This window comes from Canis lupus, chromosome 8 (assembly GCF_048164855.1).
Source record: "Canis lupus baileyi chromosome 8, mCanLup2.hap1, whole genome shotgun sequence".
NCBI lineage: Eukaryota > Metazoa > Chordata > Mammalia > Carnivora > Canidae > Canis > Canis lupus.
The window spans coordinates 25450118-25472507 of record NC_132845.1 but is presented as its reverse complement, the minus strand read 5'-3'; the positions used below and the strand labels follow the sequence as shown (position 1 = coordinate 25472507).

General features: G+C 35.1%; 1 protein-coding gene across 4 annotated transcripts in view; it reads left to right on the top strand.

The window, feature by feature from the left end:
• Positions 1–22390, top strand: part of DPYD (dihydropyrimidine dehydrogenase) — a 790677-nt gene that overhangs the window by 349310 nt on the left and 418977 nt on the right. For all 4 annotated transcript variants that reach the window (XM_072834642.1, XM_072834646.1, XM_072834643.1 and 1 more), the window contains one exon: positions 9099–9309. In XM_072834642.1, the coding sequence (XP_072690743.1) occupies positions 9099–9309 (211 nt within the window). The remainder of the gene's footprint in view (positions 1–9098; positions 9310–22390) is intronic.

The window sequence follows — 22390 nt, the reverse complement described above, 5'->3', positions numbered from 1 at the left end:
TATTACTCTATTAACTTTAATGTGAAAGCTAGAAGCCCTTCTCCCATTAGTAATATTCCTCTCACTTTTCCAGTGTCTTCTTTTCTTGTCTTATACATTGACAATATTAAAAAGTAATTTGCATAATTTTAAAAAATATGCATGTTGGTCAGGCACCAATACCAAAAGATAAGAATAAATGAAAAACATGCATGAATTAATATAAAAACAAATGATTGTCATTTTTTAAAGAATTTTTTTTTTCTTTTAAAAAGGTGAACTTGTCCTTCAAGGCCTGCTCCAAATGTCATTTTTTCTTTGACGGCTTCTTTAGTTTCCTCCTAATTAACGTCTCCCTCCTGTGAGATTTTATAGCTTTTATGCTTCCTGTATAATAGCACTTGTCACATAGGGTAGTTATTACTTTATACTCACCCCACAAATTAAAATGCAAGCTTCTTCAAATGGGTTGGTTCATTCAACTTGTATCTGATTCAAAGTATAGAACAGTGCTTAATCCAAAGCATCAAATTGGTGAATCATGTTGAATAATATTTTCCTTATAGGAAGACTTTAAATGAAAATTAAATATTCAAGATATATAATTTATACATATATACATACATACACCTCAGGATTACCACTGATAGCTTTTAAATAAGTAATACTTTAATTTTTAAATTTTAAAAAATATATCACATTACAATACCAATGTAACATTAGAAGTAGATTGAAAAAAATGAATTGTTCCTGTTCTTCGGTCTTTTAAAAGATAGCTAAGACTTTTAAAAAAAAGAAAGAGAAACTATAAGTAATATAAAAGGTACAAATTAATAAACATTTTTAGAAATAGGATTAGAAGAGAGGATCCTTGTTTTAACAGAATTTATATAAAGAGGGATTTGAAAATTGAAGAAGATACTGCAAAGGCACCAAAATTATACAGAAGATAATTTTGTGAGCTACTCTGACAGCAGCCAGGAATGCTTAACTGTAGCAAAATCTAATATGAGGAGTGTTAAGAGTTAGTCAGATTTAAGAAAATGTCGTCAATCATGAGTAATATTTAAAAATACACTCTTCTTGGGGCGCCTGGGTGGCTCAGTCAGTTAAACATCTAGATGCCTTCAGCTCAGGTTATGATCTCTGGGTCCTGAGATGGAGCCCAGGATTGGGCTTCTTGGTCAGAGGAGAGTCAGCTTCTCCAGCTCCCTCTATCCTTCCCCCCTCCATGCACTCTTTCACTTTCTTTAATAAATAAATAAAATCTTGAAAAAGTAAAATCAAAATACTCTCTTCTTGTTAGAAAAGATGTATTTTGTGATGCCTGTGTAAATGCATTTAAGCCTCTAAATTATCCCATGCATTGTGTTTCTTGTTTTTGCAGCTCAGTAGTGTCACAATAAAACAGTTAGGGGCCACTGTATCCACTGTGTTGTACAACTCTCTCATGGAAAAATGTTTATTTCTGCTCAAGATTCTTCCATTTTAAAAGCTTAAAAACTTTAAAAGCTTTAAAACCCAATGCCTAGGGCAGCCCAGGTGGCTCAGCGGTTTAGCACCTGCCTTCCGCCCAGGGCCTGCCTTCCGCCCAGGGCGTGATCCTGGAGTCCCGGGATTGAGTCCCCCATCGGGCTCCCTGCATGGAGCCTGCTTCTCCTTCCGCCTGTGTCTCTGCCTCTCTCTCTCTCTGTCTCTCGTGAATAAATAAGTAAAATCTTAAAAAACAAACAAAAACAAAAAACAAACAAAAAAAACCAAAGCCTATAACATCATAGTAGGTATTAAAAGGAACCTCAAAAAAATAAAAAATAAAAAATAAATAAATAAAAGGAACCTCAACCTGTGGTTTCAGCAAACTTTTTTTGCCAAAGAAAAGAATAATTGCAGAATTAGCTTATATATTCTAGAGAGTTGTAAACCTATCAGAATTGCTCTGCTCTCCACAACTGACTGTGTGAGTCTATATAAACTAAAAAGTACAAAACAGGTTAAAAACTGTTTAGTAAATTAAGGAAGATGAGATCAAGAGTGAGTAGGCAGGGACGCCTGGGTAACTCAGCAGTTGAGCGTCTGCCTTTGGCCTGGGACGTGATCCCAGGATCTGGGATTGAGTCCCATGTCAGGCTCCTTCCAGGGAGCCCTCTGCAAGTGTCTCCCTCTGCCTGTGTCTCTGCCTCTCTGTCTCTCTGTGTCTCTCGTGAATAAATAAATATAAAATATATATTTAAAAAAAGAGTAGGTAGGCAGAATTTACTGCCTTTTTCTTGATCTTTCTTTATCTCCTTGGTAACCAAATTCACCAGAAGATTGGATTGTGAAATCAGACTCAGACCAACTAGAGTAATAATCTGCATCAAGCTTTCTTAACAAGTTCAAGGACATAAGTAAACCTGAAGTGTGGTGTAAGCAGGGAGAGGTGCAGGACTCCCAACATGGTTTTCCAGGTCCCATCTTGGTGCATCAAGATGTACTTCAACCTAGATTAATGTAGAGTCTCTAGCATCAGTAGCTCTGTCACACAAAAGGAAGCTGATGCAACTGTAAAATATCTCCAGTTTATATTCAGTTGCATAGTTTATGACTCTTTAAGAGATTCGTGCCCCATAAATCCAGTTCCCAGGTTTTCTTTCTCATCTTGTTTTATTTTGTTTTTACCATAGCCATCCTAGACTATCAGGCATATCTTGCCAAAAGCATGCCACAGATAAGGGCTCTCCCACTTTCAGATGCTGACTGGTAATCTGTTTCCCAATGGCGTGTTTACAAGGGGATTTAACCAGGTGTCTTTCCTTCTTCCTTTGTTGAAATAAACTCTTTTACCTTCCTACATGTTTCCTCACCTAAGGGAAATAATCTATTGTATACTTCAATTTCTCAGTAACTAATTCCTTTCTAGTAATTGTAATTACTTCCTACTCATCTTTCAAGATTAGTTCATATAGTACCTTTTCCAGGCTTCTTTTTCTTGACCTGCACTACTGCTGTGCAGAATGCCTCTTTATATGCCATGAGTGCACACTGAGTTTATATGTGTTATCACACTGAATACGATTGCTGATTTGTCTGCCTTTGTGAGAGTTTTGAAAGCAGGGATCATTTTATTAGCTATAGAACCTAGCACCATTTTTTTTTTTTTGTAAAGAATAGGTACTTAATAAATGTTTTATAAATTCATGGGTGAATGGAACTCTTTTTGAGTGGTTATGAATGTTTGTGGTATATGCAATAATTTAGCAGTGATGAAATAAAATAATTTTTCAGGATTGTCACTGACCAAAGCAGACTACCAAACAATGATTTGAAATTCCATCTCAGAGGTCCTCATGTTCATATGGAATTGATAACTTGTTAAATATCTAGCTATTCAAGGATCATCTTTACAAAGAATATTGTTTCTTCATATTATTTCTCAAACTGTATAGTAGAATTTAATGTATGCTGGGTTTGAGTTCTCATTATAGTCTATGCTTACTTTGCCTATATGCAATCTAAAAATGAGTTGACATCATGCTTTTAATTATAGTAAATTAAGTTGTTTCATAATTTCCACAGTATGATGCCTATAATATTAATCAGACCAAATCATCACATTACATAAAGTTAATCATTAAAATGATCATCATTACTGCATGCGATAGCATTCTATTTTTATTTCACTCAGCACCAACCATGTGTCTTCCCTGAATATGGAGATAAAAATCAAAGCTAAGAAGGTTTTTCTTACTTTCCTTATATGGTATGAAGAGAGAGTATTAATTTGGTTTATTGAGTCTCCAAAATGGAACCTTATAGATGTTTTCTCCTTCATTCCATTGGTGAAAATAAGGACAAGAGAGATTTGTATGTTTGCTTGATGTAGCACTTGTCCCTCATGAGAATAGGCACCATCAGACAAGTAAATATGTGTGCCATGAACACAAGTGTTCATGTACCAAAACTACAGAGTTGCTGATTATTGATGGTCATTAAGAAACATTAGGTATTAAAAAGCACTGAAATCTGTGAACTACTTAGTACAGAATGCCGATTATTTTAAACAGTAAAATATTAAGATCCACTGCATGAGGCTAGACCACTGGTCAGTCTGGCCCATCATTTCATCATGGCAGTGTAACTGACAGCTGAGAAAACATCACTTACTTTTTATTTAAATCTCATAACATAGGTTGCTGTGGTCAGGTAGCAGCCTGTCTTCTGCATGCCCAGTGTATTTACTTTGGGATGGATGTTTAGCAGACATTGACTCCTTATACTACTAATTATCCTTTCATTAACTTGAATGTACTCTGGGTTTTCATGTTAGTAATTCATCTTGGTAAACAAAATATTATTCAAAGTCTACTGTGTGCTAGTCACTTAATGTCCTTCCATGTGGCATATTGGCTAGAGTATATTCTGATTTGCCAGGCATCTGTTTGACCATTCAATCATTTGTTAAATATTTATAATAAATATAACTCCTCAACCCTGGGGATAGCAAATTAGATAAGATATTCTTTCTGTACTTAAAAGAGTTTTGTGAAAGAATTTACTAACAAATAACTTTATTTAAATTCTATTTTAATATTTTACTTTTGTATCTTGAAATTACATGTTCTATGTTTCTACTATCCACTTTATGAAGTAGTACTTCTTTGTCCTAAGCTTACACTTTCTCTGGATTCAAAGAGTTACCATTAATTCATTTATAATATTGAGTTCATAAATCCATCACTTGGTTCCTATATTTCATTATTTTACTGTACTTCTAAACTTACTTAGAATAAGAAGCATGAATCTCTTCCTACAGGGCAGCCTTTATCAAGCCAACCCCTTGACTTTTAATTTGCCTTTGACTAGATCCTTTCATATTCTAATTAACCTTGTTTTGAGATTCCATAACTAGAACCATCCAAAGTCTTATTCTTTCAAATATACAAGAGTTGCTGTCTTTGGATATTAATGAATATCACCCAGGATTTTGTTCAGGCATATCAGGATTTTAGCTAAGTTTTGTCATTCCTTAGTGTATTTTTGGTTTCTCTGAGCCTCAGTTTCTCTTCTTAGCAAGGCAATAATACTTCTTCCCACCTGGGATTAGTTGTGAGGACAGCAAGCAGCAGAGTACCTGAGGTTGGGTGCTAAAGTTGTAAATCATGATACTAGTATATTACTGGCTTTTTGCGCCATGATAAGAAGAAAAAGTTGGCTTAAAGCTTAAATACTTAAAAAAAAAGCTTTAATATATAAGTATCATAAAATATGTTTTGTGTGAAAATTAAAATGAGCCATATGTAAAGCACTTAAAAGAATACCTGCTCTCATGGCTTCTGGGTGGCTCAGGTCATAATCTCAAGGTCCCGAGACTGAGCCTCCATATCAAGCCCCATGTTGGGCTCCATGCCTAGCGTGGAGCCTGTTTAAGATTCTCTCTCTCCCCTATCCTCTTGCCCCTCTCTCAAAGAAAAGAATGCTTGCTACCTAAGTATTTATTATTATTTTTGTCCCGTTAGACAGGTATCTTAAATATGAAAGTAAATTCCTCTGTTGTCCACAAATAAATCAAAGGATATTTCGCTTGACACATGACTGTACTTACTTTGAATTCTCATTTTCCTAATATTTCCCTGCTGATTGAGATAAACCTTATCATCTCAAAAAAAAAAAAAATCCTATCATCTCAGCTCTTCTTTTCCCAGTATAATATCAGTACTTTCCAAATAAATACATATGTTAAAGTGATATCTTCCTATCTTTCCTTTAAAAGTTTTTCCATCTCTTGCATACAATGAAAAATATCTACTTGATAGCACAATAGCAAGAAGTGGTATGATTTATGTCTGCTGCCCAATTGTAAAGTCTTACATGTTTTAGAGAATATAGAACATGTCAAGTTTCAAAAGTTGAATTTCATAGTAACTTTGTGGAAGCCACTGTTCACACTCCTCAAACTTCTGTGCACTATCACATAGTTGGCACAAATGCTGAATATTTAAATATAAGCTATTAATCCTAGTGCATATGGAAAATTATTATGTGAGCTGAGGATATATTATAGTTTCTTCACGTTCATAACCACATAGTTTTTAGGCCTTCAAAAGTCAAAACCATGGTAAGAATACTTCTAAAAGCAATTTTTCAAGCATTAAATCATTGATAATAATTATTTTAAAGGTTTTGATTTGCTTGCAGTGTTCAATTTGGTTTTAAATTCAATGCCAAACTTGCCAAAAAACATATCAGATTATCTACATAGAATAATAGATACTAAGTATTAATAGACATGAAAAGTAAAATGGGACAAAACAGACCTTAAATCAGTCTGAGACATTCTTCCAATATGTGCAGCATAGCTCAGGTTTTTATTTCTGCCCTTCACAGAAAAGAGTACTATTATAAATATGCATCATGTATTGATTTATTCAACCCATAAACATTTGTCATTGTTATTCAATCAAGTTTGGCATTATCATTAAAATTTAGTATCACTTGACATTTTTGAAACATAATAAACTGGTTTATATTGATGAGTTATAAGGTGCTATATAACGCAAATGTGACAAAAGTGATACAGAAAACATATCTTATGTATGGAGCCATATTTGTAATTAGAACTATTCAAGAAATAGTTTGCTTTCTAGAAATTACACATTTTATTTTGTAGGAAGTTAAGAGTCTAAGGTTTTTTGGCCTTTGCTCTTGGGCAACCTTTCTATTGGAATCATAATCCTAGTGGTAAGTGATATTGAATAGTCCGAAGAATGATGGGGGGCAGGGAGTGAATTCAGAGAATTGCGACTACAAATAAATAGTATTTACTTGCACTTTTTATATGTTAAGTTCCTTTAGGTGGTTTACATTTCTAAATTGCTTTAAATAACGGCACAAACCAACTAATTAGATATTATCCCTATCTTACATATAAGGAGCCTGATGATCAGAGAGATTTACTTAGTGACTATCTCAAGTAAACAGTAGGATGAAGTCTCAAACCTTATTCAATTACACTTATCCCTAATTTTTCTGTGTAAACAGTGAGCAATTTGAATCTGTTGTTTTGTATATTTACTATCCGTGATACACCAAATAGCTAGTATTTTTTATATCAATAATCTCTTATTTTTATAAAGAAAAGGAAAATATTGTACAATCATAATTTTTGTGGTCCAGTTTTTAAGGCTTTATGGCCAGTATTCAACACATATCTTGTTTTTTTTTTTTTAATTCTATTTATTTATTCATGGCAGACACAGAGAGAGAGAGGCATAGACACAGACAGAGGGAGAAGCAGGCTTCATGCAGGGAGCCCGACATGGGACTCGATCCCGGGTCTTCAGGATCACATCCCAGGCCTGAGGCAGCGCTAAACTGCTGAGCCACTGGGGCTGCCCTCAACACATATCTTAAATAAGACAGAGACTGAATAGTTTTATGCCAAGATAGAGTAATGGCCAGTGTTCCTCAGGGTTTTTTAAGGTTGTATTTATTTATTTGAGATGGAGGGAGCTTGTGTGTGAGTTGAGAGGGGAGGGACAGAGGGAGAAGCCAACTCCCCTGCCTAGCAGGGAGCCTGACTCAGGATTTGATCCCAGGACGCTGGGATCATGACAGGAGCCGAAGGCAGAAGCTTAACTGCTGAGCCACCCAGATGCCCCATGTTTTGTTTTATTTTTATATTGTCCCTCCAGGGAGTTTTTTTAAAAAAAAATTTTTTAATTAACTCCCCCCACACAAACACACATGCAAATACACTGTAATTTTAATACTACAGATACTCTGTATATTTGTTTATATACTATTTCTTATGGGTGGGGGGGTGCCACAAATTATTGTGACATCTAAGATTCCTTCCTCAAGAATCAGGTTTGCTCCCTTATGGATGATTACTGTCATTGAGAATGCATGGTATAGACCAACTAAGTTCAGAGCTAGTCAGCTATAATCTGATAAGACAGTGGTTCACAAATTGTCATTTCTAGACCAACCACATAGCATCATTTAGGAATTTGTTAAAAATGCAGACCCTCAGGCCTCATCCAAGTCCTATGAATTAGAAATTCTGGGGGTGGGTCCATGCAATCTGTTTTAACAAGCTCTCTAGGTGATTCTGATACATGCCAAAGTTTGGAACCACTAATTATGGACAGAGTGCTGAGATATAGGTCTATGGCTTGATCAGAACATTAAGCAAGTCATTTTCTATCTCAGTTTTTCCATTTTGATGTTGCTCAGACAACTCCTGGTTTGGAGCCTTATACACACACCTTCTCAACCTCACTTGTCCTACTGAGAACCCACCTCTGTTCCATGAGGGAGGGAAAAAATGAGACTTAATACCCCCTCAACCTGTTCAGTAGTACATTTTTTTTTAAAAAGACGACTCCGCATACTAGTTAGGGTTACATTGACAATGGCCCCTAAGAACAGTAAATGGAAAAATGAATAGATATGTAAAGAATTAATATTCTGTCTTGATAGGCGTCACATTATGGGCATGAAAATGAAAATAGCAGAATAAATGAGGTAATAGACCTGGAACAATGGAATTTGTCAAGAAGAGCATCCTTGTTTCTCTTTCTTAAATTTTTCATTTGCAGTTTTATGAAGAGAAGATTAAATGTTATTTATTTCTTGATTCCACAGTTTCTCGATCTTTTCTCCTACCTACCATTTTAATCATGTACTTGCAGAGATTGGCTCACCCACTTGATTGATATATTTCCAGTTTAGATATATGCAACCCAGTAGTATTCAGAAGTATTTATTTTCACACGTGGCATGATTTGAAAAATAATTTAACCTATAGAAATGAAAGCTTATAGAAAACAAGGCCACTATAGCCAAACCCTTATACGCCACCAGCCGTGCGGCATGCAGTCCTCAGAACTTGAGAAATATCTTGTGATGCCATGCTCTATAAACTTCCCCATGACACCTCCAATCAATTTAAGACTCCCCTGAGTCAGTGATTTGCAGAATGTAAATAGCTGATAACTTGAACCTCAGCTTTGGTGAAAGAATAGGCTTCATGTTGATTTAACATGTTTTAAGCAGCAGCCTGTATAACCAAATTAAAAACCAAATATTAAATGGAGAAGAAACATTTTCAAATTTTTCTCTGTTCTTTTGTTCTTTAGGTGGAGCTTGCTAAGGAAAAAAAGTGTGAATTCTTGCCTTTCCTGTCCCCACGGAAGGTTGAATTAAAAGGAGGGAGAATTGTTGCTGTGCAGTTTGTTCGGACAGAACAAGATGAAGCTGGAAACTGGCATGAACATGAAGATGAGACAGTCCGTCTGAAAGCCGATGTGGTCATCAGTGCCTTTGGTTCAGTTCTGAGTGATCCTACAGGTAGGGTGTTGAAAGCTGAAAGGTGCTAGGCAATTGTCTGCTATTTTAGTGCCATAATAGTTTCCAGCTTTCAGGGCATTGTTTTTCACTTTAACATTCATTTTCTTCTTCTAGTTTGAAATCCAAGCAATCTTGATTTAAAAGGCTTAGGATTGGCATTTAGTGCTTATACAGAATTATTTTGAAAGTGGTGGGAATTGAAAATAACATTAATCTTTCTTTTAAGCTGATAATCAAAATACATATTCTATTTTGTAATAACAATTGCCTGTTTCCTCTCTAAGAATGGCTTTTTCTTCAATTAGACCTTGAGTAAGAAAATGTGACAGAGAAGTTATAACAGCCAATCTTCTGTGATTCAGACAAACTAAGACCTAATGAATAGGCAAAAATAGAATTCAGGTGTACTACTATCCTCATGTTAAACTATCACTAGAAACATCAAAATTATCAAATTAGAAAGTTTGAACTTCTCTCATTTCAAATGGATGGCGTAAATGGACATGCTAAGGAAGAACAAAATGCTTCTTAAAAAAGGATAATAGGAAAGGGAAGTGTTTTACATAATATTCCAACTGAATAATAAGTTAATCAATCAAGGCTATTTTGTGTTACATTTTTGCCACACTGTTTTTGTGGGTCATTGATGATGAAAGCTTAGGTACCTATGTGCCTTCATTTTGCAAATTCTTTACCTTTTAATACATATTGTTGAAATGATGATTAACTATCTTATATACTGAAAGGAAAATAAAAGACATTTCTCCAAGTCAGAGATTCATTATGAATAACAGTAACAGCAAAAAATCTAAACCTGACAATTCCTATACTCCCTACTATATCCATGTTAAAATTACATTTTGTGTCTGAAATAAGAAGAGATATATGTATGCAAATGTGCATTTTTATGCAACAGATAAGTAAAAAATTCAACCAGTCATCAGGATATTTTATCTGCAGGACATCAAACATCTTGGTATTTGGAAACATCCAGATGTTTAATGTCATCAAGATAAATGTTTTCAAATAGCTGGATGATGGCCTGAATTTGTCACTTTTCATCTAGATGTTTATGTGATATGTAGACACAGTCACAGTGTGGTTTGTTTATTCATTAACTGAGTTCAGGAAGAAAAAAAAGAACAACGCGTAAATTGCATCCTATCATCTAAAAAATACCATTCTTACTGCTCGGCACATCACCAGAAACTGAGTAAAAAGTTGAATCATATTTAACTAGCAAATCTGTTGATGATTCACTTATCAAAAACTAATTTAGTATACCCATCTAAATTTATGTTTCACAACTGACATCTTTAATATTAAGAAAAATGTATTTTTTCCTAAACAAACCTAAGTAGATATGACTCAGATCATAGAAAAAAGCCTTTGCAAAACTTATGCTCATGTGTGTGAAGAGTGAAAGATTTAACTTAGTATTTAAAATATGAAGTACAAGAAAATTTGATCTAGTCATGTTTATTTTTCAAACTTATCCCAGAATGTGTTTATGTACTTACGTTTTTTACTTTTGCGTGTTTCTTCCAATGTTTCACATCTACTACTCATAGACATTTAGAGAAATCGAAGAAAAATGATGGTTCACTTTACCTTTTTTCCCTCCTCTTCCTGACTTGAAATAACATAGTGCTTGAAAAAAATCATACTTAAATAGAATTACTTGCTTTTCCAGGGCCTTTCAATACTTACATTAATAAGCTACTTTCCAAGTGAAGGGGACCTGGAAGAGATGGAAGGTTAAATAGTATCCATGCCTCTCCTCCCATCTAAATGTTTTCAGGACCGTTTTTTGAATGGAAAACTCTAAAGAAAGGCGGACAGGGAATCAGTAATTGTAATTTTACTGAGAAGATCTTTACCCAAATGGCATTTAAAATTTTTTATTGTTTTTTTAAGATTTTATTCATTTATTCATGAGAGTCAGAGAGAGAGAGAGAGAGAGAGAGAGAGAGAGAGAGAGAGACAGGCAGAGATATAGGCAGAGGGAGAAGCAGGCTCCATGCAGGAAGCCTGATGTGAGACTCGATCCTGGGACTTCAGGATCACGCTCCGAGCCAAAGGCAGATGCTTAACCACTGAGCCACCTGAGCATCCCAAAAGTTTTACAAAATAATTTCAAAGTCAGCAAGTTTTCATATATGCACAGGTATTAGCTATAGTACAAATCAGTTTCCAGAAAGCAAGTTCTCCATTTAGGTAAGAAAAGAAACTATTCATGTATCCTTCTTCTACCTTAAATCTTGTTCCATCTTGATACCTATGTGATGCAATTTATGTGTGACACTTTTGTGATCATCACATGTATGATACTATGTGATTTAATACATTTATTGATAACACCTTTCTTAAACCGTCAGCCTGCCTTTCCACCCCTCCCCTTCCCTCCTTCCCAGCATCACTTTGCACAGGCTGCGATGAACTGCATGACAAACTCCATGACATTTTTTTAGTCCTCATCCTATTTTCTGCATTTGACAATGTTAAATATTTTTCTCTGTTTGAAATGCTCTAAGTCACTTAACCTTTCTGAGCCTCAACTTCTTCTATAAAGACACAAACATAATAAAACCTTCTTCCCCTACCTTTCAGGACTGTTGTCAGAATTAAAATGAAGTAACATGAAAGTGCTTTGGAAATGTAACACGTTATTATTGTTTATGACCCTCCATTTTCTTGTTTTTTTTTTCTTTTAAATATTCCTCTTCTAAGCCTATCACTGAGTACTTTTCTTCCTCTAGCTTATGACTTTTTAGTACTTTCCCAAGTTCAGACTTTACCCATTTTCTCTTAATATATTTATTCCGTCAGCGATCTGATCACCTCATTAATTCATTTATTATTCATCCACATATTCACTCCTGTAAGAAAGACTTAATAACTTCTATGTGCCAGGTCAAGGCTAGACTTAGAGTAGACACTATTTCACTTCTGTGTAACTGGTTCCAAATTCTCTTTCTAGTCTGTGTCTCAGAAGACGTTTCATCCTTTATTACATGCTATGCATGTAACGAGCATTTACTGAGTATCTAATGAATGCCAGGTACCAAGTTGTGTTCCGGAGAGTACTAAGACGAATGAGGCATTCCTTCTACTTGAAAACCTCACAGTCTCAGGCAGGAGGCAGAGTTTTAAACAAATAATTGCTTTACGAAGCAAAGAATAATACATTTAGAGACAGTGCACAGCATAATGAAGGATCACCTCATGAAGTTTCCCTAAGGCAGATCGCACCTCAACTTTGTTGTTATTTAAGTGGTACTGTAGTTCTCCCATCACTAAAGTTCAAAATGTTATCCCAGATTCAAATATCTAATTCCAGTTTTTCTTGTCATTAAATTCACCAATGTTACCCTATACTGTAGAATGAAGCACTTGAGAACTTCATCAAATGGCTTTATATATACACTATGTATTCAGCTTTATTTCCCACTCTTCCCTATGGGATTATTCTTCCCAGTATCTTAGCACAGGTGGGTTCCATACTGGTAATTCAGAAAGTAAGTCCTTGGTAAAGGCATTATATACGTACATATGCTGAAGTATTCAAGGAATGAAATAAACATGATAGAGTAAATTATAAAGTATGGTGATAACATATTCTCAGCATTATCTGGTTACAATATTTTAAATGAAAATACTTATAGCATCTCAGTTATACCAAATAACATGTATCTGTAAAAGTATCCTAAACTGGGAAATTTCAAGGAAATTAAATTTGTAATCTCAGGGATTTTTTTTCCGTCATATATTCTGTGTTACTTTTGCAAGTCCTTTGTGTGTTTCACAAAGAATATAAAATAACTTTACTTAGTATTAAGCACTCACTATATCTGTAATAAATATTTCCTATTGTAAAAACAGTAAATGCCTTAAAGCTTATAGAAAAGATAAGTATTATCAAATTTATAAAACAAATATGGATAATATCCTCAGATTATAGTTGCTAATTATTTCATTTCTACCAAGGCTAATAACATTTATGAGTAATCATCGTTTTTTTTATCTAATTCTATTTTATTTCTATTTATTTTTTTGGATTGTAGCAGTGAGTAGGAAATAGGAACAAAGGACTCTCTATTCCACATCCCTCTGCATGGAATATATATGTGCTTATTAGGAGCACAATTTAATTGAATCCTTTATTAACTACTGTCCCAAATTCTAAAGGCACTGTGGTGTTTGATTCCTAATTTGATTGAGATAATAAAGTCTCAGCCTTATTTGATATCTTTCCTGTGAAAAAGGTAAGAGTGGTTCCACCTTTTAAAAATTCTCATCCATTCTAAGTATGTAAGATTCCAAATCACATTAAATTGGGATTTTATTGTTCAAGGCTGATTTTAAAGGCTGTCAGTAAATTAAGCACAAGCTACCTGTACTGGAATTTCTAGCCCTCAAACATCACCCTTCAGTGGAAACTTTTAAACATTTTTTTTTTCTTAACAATATGTATTTTGTGATACATGAAGTCTCCTCTTCTGCTAAGCACCAATGTAAATGTTTATTGAATTGAATTTTCTTTTTTTTGTTTGTTTGTCTGGACAACTTCAGGTTTAAAAGACTTCTTTCTTATTTTATCTCCCCTTCTCTTTCTGCTTGGGACCAAATTGCCAGTTGTGAAAGTGTGCATATCTTTTCTCTTTAGTTTGGAATTGATGAGGATAATTGTTACCATTTTCACCAACCTCACAGCTTCATTTTTCCTATGGAGTTAGTAACATTGGCCTTGTCCTCCCATTCCCAGAAGATCTAGATGACATAACTTTATGTGTTTTTGAGTATGCTTCCAGACAACTGAAGGAAGGCATTCTGGCCCATGCCGTGACCTCTGTGCCTCTTCCATATGCTGCACCACAGCCATCCTCTCATTTGTTTCGAAATGTTGACTTTAAGAAGAGCTGTGTGCTTTTTTTTTTTTTTTTAATTTTTTATTATTTATGATAGTCAGAGAGAGAGAGAGGTAGAGACATAGGCAGAGGGAGAAGCAGGCTCCATGCACAGGGAGCCCAACGTGGGATTCGATCTCGGGTCTCCAGGATCGCGCCCTGGGCCAAAGGCAGGCGCCAAACCACTGCGCCACCCAGGGATCCCCGAGCTGTGTGCTTTGATCTTCCAGAACTTACTACAATTTGTCTTCCAATTAGATTGTAAACCCCCAAAGCACAAAGATTTTACCTTTATAGTAGTAAGTTGTAGTCCCAATAGCAGCCACATATTAATGTGCCTATAGTACATGGATAATATATAGTAGTGTTTTGACTTGACTTGATTCATATTAAGGTATTAGTTTTACTACACTTATTTGTTATTTTTTCTTACTATGGGACCAGTTTGGTTTTTTAATTTAATTTAATTTTATTTTAAATATGAAAGTTAGAAACACAATCCTATTTTTCAATTGCTATTGATTTTTTTTCTGTTTTGGCATAAATTTTTGCATTCTTTATAATCCAATAAATATTACACTAATTAGAGGCCGTCTGGTGTAGCAGCTTAGAGCAGTGGTTCTGAGCCAGGCTGCCCAGCTGGAAACCTGACTTCCTTAGTCTCTCTGTACTTCATGGTCCTAATCTTTTAAGGGAAGTGTGATTATAGTATCTACCTTCTGGAGTTATTTTAAGAATAAATTAAAAATATATGTAAGGCACTTAAATATATGTCTGGCACATAGTAAGTATCTCCCAAGCTTTAGATGTTACTCTCCTTATGTTGCAAAACATATTTTAATAATTAAATTGATTTATATTACATCCTTGTGATAGTATGAATGTTGACTAGGAATAAAAGCATTTGAAAATCAGGACTTCATCTCAGAACTTACAGGTTCTATAGACATGTCTTTGTAAATAAGTAAAGCACATGCTTTTACATTATGATTTTTTTAAATATGAAAAAGTTTAGTATGTTTGGTTAGTGTTTTACAGAAAAAGATTGTACAACTTGTAACTATCATATATTTAAAAAATGTTTTGTTATCAATTCTAATGTTTTTCATACCATCAAAGGGAATGAAGTTTTTCTTTCAATCAATTTTTAGTAATTAGAAATCTCCATTTTGAGTTTCTACAAATCAGGTTTTTTTTAAAGATTGATTTATTCATTTTAGAGAGAAAGCACAAGTGGGAGGGGCGGGGAGAGGGAGAGAGGATCTCAAGTAGACGAACCAATGATCATGACCTGAGGCAAACCAAGAGTCGGACACTTAACTGACTGTACCACTGAGGTGCCCCCATAACTTTTTTCCTCTTAAAAATAGTGAAATTGGGCCAGTGTTTTGTTTATTTAATTTTTGTTTGATTGATCATTGTTACTTTTAAGAAAGAGAGAGAAAAGCACCTTGGGAATACAAAGTTTGAGTTTTTAAGTGATTGAAAATTATGATATAATTAAGATTATATCATAAACCTATGTTTATGGAAGGAAGAGATAGGATGAATGGTGGCAATAAATCTGACCCAGCATAGTGCTACATGGCACTGCTCTGGAGAGCAAATGACAAAGTGACTGAACTCTCTGGGTGTAGCAAGGAATGTGTAGTCCTTCTTCTAGGAAAGGAGTTTATATTCTTTACCCAGTTGCCTACATTTTCTTTCTGTTCATCTCGCTAGAAGTAGACAAAGCCTAGTTCTTTCTGAATCTTTAGTGAAACCCTAAGAAACCAACTCCTTTGATGTCATTAATTGCAGTTAGTTTCATAAGGAGAATGTTTTTTGGGGAAAAGGATTTTAAAATCACTACCAGTTCCTTTTATTGGACAGCTCTCGAAAAAGTTTTTTAAAACCTCATGGGGTAAATCAAAGGTTCTTCCAATACTATTCTTGAGTGTAGCTTTGATTCACTTGCCCCCATACTGGGAAAAAGTGCAGGCCATGGGTTAATGTGCCTTATTCTGGCCTAAGTCAGAGCTAGAAATTGTCAGTTAGATAAGAAATGGTGTGCATAAGCCCCTGACAATGCTGACATTCAGGAATTTTTCAAATGTGTCCATTTTTCCTCAATTACTTAGGTGTTAAAGAAAACCTAGGAAAGAGTCTTCTAAGTGAGCTCTAGATAAGCCTGGTAATAATAGTTATCTGTACTTTAAAAGGCATAGCACCATTATGTTTTATTTGTTTTATTCCTTATTATGGTAATTCACTGAGGGAGTTGAAAATACTATGACATTTTAATAACTACCCCCCCTCCCTTAAACTAGTGTCTTTTACTTTTTTAGCAATTAACTATCTCCTCCAGAAGCTACTCGTTGCAATTAGAAGTTGAGCAAATTTTCTTTGAACAATTGTCTGCTCTTTATGGCCTTTAGCTTTCATAATTCCTTCTCTCCGTTACCAAAAATAAAGAGGAGGGGGAAGGAATGGTATTGGGTTGAAACTATGCCATAGTCAAATTTTCACTATTGTATGCATTTTTTTTAATAAAAAAGAAATACTTGTAACAAAGTTTCAAGGAATAGGTTATGGAATACCGGACTTTACTGGAGACAGGAGAGCTTTTTGGTTGATGGCACAAATACAAATGTTAGAGGAAGGTGCTTACTAGTGATTAATATAACTGAGAATGGATGAGATAGAATTGCAAACTAATCAGTCCAGTGTAACTTACTGGACGTGTTATACAGCACAGTAACTTGCATGGGACTTTTCTTTCTATTTCTTAACATGCCCTATTTCTAAACAGAAGGGACTTCAGAAATCATATATTCTAGTCTCCTCATTTCACAGACTTGTTTTAACTAATAATCACAGATATCCTGCTATTCTAGGCACTGCGCTTAGGTTCTAGGGATAAAGTGGTGAAAAGGCCAATGCAAACCTTGTCTCCGGGTATGTAGTTTAATGGGAGATGCACAACGATGATAAATTGTGCTGGAGGGAAGCACAGAACACAGTCTGAGTGTTCAGGGAAGCTTCCTGGAGGAAGTGGGTTGTAAATTGAACTTTGAGGGATATGTGGGAGTTTCCAGGTGGAATGGGGGTGGAAGGGAGAGAGCCCCAGGGAGATTATGCAACTTGCTCAACACCACAGTTAGATTAAGCAGTCATTTTACAGTCATCATAAAAAGCTATATATATATAAAAAAAATCATATCTTTCGAAAGTTGTCATCAGCCTACTTATTTCATGCATGTTCTCATCTTTATAAATGAAGGTCTGAATTTTCCATTTTTATTTCTAAATTGAACTTTTTATTTTATGATTTTTACCCTTTATTCTCTCATTATTCATCATGCAGCAAATATTTCTTACTGTCCAATTATGTTATATACTGTCCAGGTGCTAGGAATACAAATATGAGAGAAAAAGAGTCTTTGCACTTCAGGGATTCTAGGCTAATGGGAGAAACAGGCATGTACATATGTATACTGCAACATGTATACTGCTAATTTTTTCTTTTTTTTTTTTTTTTTTGTATACTGCTAATTTTGAGATCACATTTGGACTCAGTTTTAGAGCTTCAGTAGGAGTATATCTGTTAGAGGAAATATCATACACAAACATATAAGCTGACAAATGGTTTCATGTGACCAGACAATGGTGAGAAATTTGTTTAGCTGGAGAGTATGATATATGGTAAAGTAAGGGTGGGACATGGATCAGGATAAGATGGCAGGAAATTTGGCTACAAGCTTATGTGGAGTCAAGAGATTTGTATACTAAGTTAGGGATTTTGAATTTTTTTTTTTTAAGATTTTATTTATTTATTTGTGAGAGACACAGAGAGAGGGGCCGAGACATAGGCAAAGGGAAGAGCAGGCTCCTCACAGGAAGCCGGATGTGGGACTCGATCCCAGAACTCCAGGATCACACCTTGAGCCAAAGGCAGATGCTCAACCGCTGAGCCACCCAGGCATCCTTGGATTTTGAATTTTATTTTGTAGATACCTACATGAAAAATGGAAGGTTTATATATGGGAGAGATCTTTGTTGTTAATGAGATAATACTGATAGGTGCTTGGATTTTGTGCCATTTGTATATTCTTCGAATAGTGGGGAATTAGAAACCATGAAATCATCTTTGAGGCGGTGCATATCAGAAGGCAAATGTGTTTTCTAGTGTTGAGCACCTGAATTAGGCAGTTATTCACTCAGTCACGGGTATGATCCCACAATATAGATTCCCTAATGGGAAGGTGCCCCAGCAGGATTGTTAGTAGAAAGGAAGGAGAGAACCTCTACCCACATGGGTAGCTCCCAAGCTGTAGATATGACAGAGTGAGTTATGCATGCCTAATTTCTCTTTCCAGATTCGTAGATTACTAATTTCTGCTTTTTGAGGACAGGTAAGATATAGAGAGACACCCTGAGTGTTATAACAATAGTGCTCTCCCCACATGGTAAGATGCATCAGGAATATGAAATAAGCATGTTGTTCCACAGGGGCTGTGATGTTAAAAAAAAAAAAAAAAAAAAAAGATGACCGGGAATCAAGGTAGAGTAGTGTCAACGAAACCAGTTAAAAGACTGTTTTTGTTAGAGTGGCTACTGATTAAGGCCCAGATTAAATTAAAAGAGGTAGAACCACAGAACATTCAGAGCAAGACATATTTCTTAAGTAGAATAGTCATGATTTGGTCATCCCTTTGATTACAGAGCTTGAATGTGGAGTATCTATGTGGCAGTTTGATCAGATGTTTGTAATGCTGATTGCATTCGGGAACACAGCAGATGGAACAAATTTGAGGGAAATGGTGACTTGTTGCATTTGGATTTGCTCATCCATTCAACTGGAAATGGGACTAGAACTCAGAAAATAGGGAATGATTGAAAACAGACATTGGGGATCATTATGTATCATTTGTCTTGTTTTTTCACTCTCATAACCCAGAACTTAGAACAGTGCTACTCATTGATTGAATTAAAGATTGAAAGCTGTCCTAGCCTGTAGTTTGGATAACCCCTTAAAAGTATGATAAAAGAGGATGTGTGGCATTTCTTCTGGAATTCCAGAAACATCTCACCTACCACATTATGAGCAGGATAAGTCAACTTATGATACCACGTGGTGTCAAGATACTTTATTCCATGATTCTATATCTTTGCTCTTGTACTAACATGTGTGGCTCCTCATGCTACCATTTCATTTTATAATACCTGAGTAACAAAACATTAATATATCCTTTGTAATATATCTCATCCCAGGATGAGAATGAACTCCTTTTATTCTTCTTTTACACTGTCTTGCTTTCAAAAATATTTTGGGAAAGAAGCATTCTCAGGAACCCAGTAGAAAACTGTACATGTTTTCTTAAACAGTGCCTTAATTATCAGATATTTTTCTGGCTGAAAGTAAGGATGAAGTGGTGGATTTTAATGCAAGTCCTGGCATTTCTGCAGAATAACCCACCAAAATAATAGAATCTTTGCACAGTTTTTCTTTGGAATTATTTTGAAAGGGTGGAGGTGATGAGGAAGGAGGTCAGACTGATAACAGTGTTAAAAGTGATTTAGAATCAACATCACATCACTTACAACTGCCTTCGACATCCATTTGAAGTACAACATGATATTTCTGTAATTATTTTACTTCCCTCTAATAACTGCATAGGAATAGGTTTGTCTCCCCAGTGAATTGCTCTGTTCAGAGCCTCCCCTTATCTTTATTTTCCAGGTTTCACTAGTGGTTGATATCATATGCATTCTTACAGGGAGACAGTGGATAAATCAGTAGTTTTCCATCAAATCAAAGATTACATTCAAGAGGTAGAGCAGTGGCATGAAACAACTTTTGCTGGGGAAAGAAGGTAGAAAATGGAAAAATAATGTAATTGTTTCAGAGAACAGAAATCATAAAACATAGCCAGTGTTATTTAACATATAGTGAATGTAATAGATGTCGGGGGCTTTATTGACCATGGCCTATTATATTTGTCTTTTAAATACTAGTTGGCTATGGTATATTAAAGTTTATTCTGAAACCTAATATTTGTATGAAATATTAAACTACCCAAAAGTGCTGTGCAAAGTAAAATCAAGATGTGAAATTTAGTTAAAATATAAAATAATGACGTATATTTTATACTAATGCTCTTAGTAATATGTATTTTGCATTGCAGATTATTTTGTTAGTTACTTTGCATTTATTTTTGGCTCAAAGCACAAAATAAAAATAACTGTGTACTTAATTGAAGATAGTCTTTGGTTAAGCAAGTCACTGACCTGTAAAAGTGTAAGTTTTAATTGTATAAATTGGAAAATTACATTGAATCATATTTAATATCTATATCCCAAATATGCAAAGCTACTCAATTCAAATGGAATATGTACATATAATGTATTCAGTGTCCCAATTTTGCTGGCATTGCTAAAGGAGAAAGCCAGTTTTAATATTAACATCCATTCAGAGGTCCCACCCAATGTTGATACAGACTAATGCCAACCTTTTCTTCATGCTAACCATATTTATATTTAGTAATTACAAATCTCTTTTAAGTGTTTTCAGAGGACCTTTACTTACTAGCCATTTATTTTTATAGATGAGTGCATGAAATAATGTCAAGATTATTATGTACTACATGCTTAAAAAATATCCAGTGATTTTCCATGTCCTCTGCAAAATGTATTGATAAATTACTTGGTTTAATATGGCCTAATATTTTCCCCTATATTTGCACACTGCTGCCAAATGAACTTCTACATCACTAGTATTATGGCATTATCCTCATACTCAATTTTAGAATCTAAAATTACTCCCACCCCTCCGATGGTGGGATTGAAATCAAATACCTGAATTTAATTTTGACACCCTTTTAATCTTCCCTCCTACATGCCTGTGGGACCTTATTTCCCATTCTTTCCTTCTGTATTTGCTAAGTATATCGGGTTCTCTGTTAGGCTCTCCTGGGTACACAAAAATTGTACCTGACATTGTCTCTGTCTACAAGAGTTTTCAGTCTAATAGAGGGCGAGAAATAAAAATGCACCAAAATAAAAATGCCATTAGATAGAAAGTGACATGAGGAGAAACAGAAAAACTATGAGTGTGGCACTTAGGGTGGAGAGATGACCTCTAGCTGGCAGAATCAAAGAAGATTTTACGGAACCAATGGCATCTGTAGGGGAGGTGAGGATGGGATGGGACTTAAGAGAGCAAAAACAGGGAAAGCACATTTCATCACAGTGAATAGATAGAGATGTACATGGAGTAGTTACTAGATCATAATGTATACAATGAGAAACTATGAAGGTGGAAAAACATATCATTGCTAATTCACAAAGTGTTTTTAATGTACAGGCTAAAGTATCTGAATTTTATTCAAAAGTTGTTGGATACTAGAAATCTAAAGGGGAATGCTGATTAAATATGTTTCCTCCTACACAGAGGGAAGATATAAATATGTGTGTCCATTTTGGCTCTGGCTCTTCTCCTCCTTCTCCCTGTATATCTTATATACTTTAAATTATATTTACAATAGGACTATAGGGTAGTTTGTTCATATTTCTAAAGTACCCAGCCACAGTCCCAAGTATTCACTGAAAAATGGATGAATGAATGAATGAATGAATGAAGAGGTGGGTGAATATTGGGATGACCATGTTGCGATGACTAGAATAGAATGAAATGATTGCTTTATTCAGAATGTCTACAAAAAATCCACAGTAAAGACAAAAGCATATGAAAGTGGCATTTATGTAAACTGTCATTTGAAGGCCAGAAAATCTTACTTCTCTTGAGGGAATGGTCAGATGCTGGATACTTTCACTTGCATTAAGAAGATAGCCTCTTGGGATCCCTGGGTGGCGCAGCGGTTTGGCGCCTGCCTTTGGCCCAGGGCGCGATCCTGGAAACCCGGGATCGAATCCCACATCGGGCTCCCGGTGCATGGAGCCTGCTTCTCCCTCTGCCTGTGTCTCTGCCTCTCTCTCTCTCTGTGACTATCATGAATAAATAAATAAAATCTTTAAAAAAAAAAAAAAAAAAAAAAAAAAAAAAAAAAAAAAGAAGATAGCCTCTTAAGTGGTCATCTTGTTTTCCTCTTGTTTCCATATAATCCTACCAGAATCAGCCCTTATAAAATAGAAATGATATCATGTGATTCTCCTACTCCAAACCCTCCAGTGGT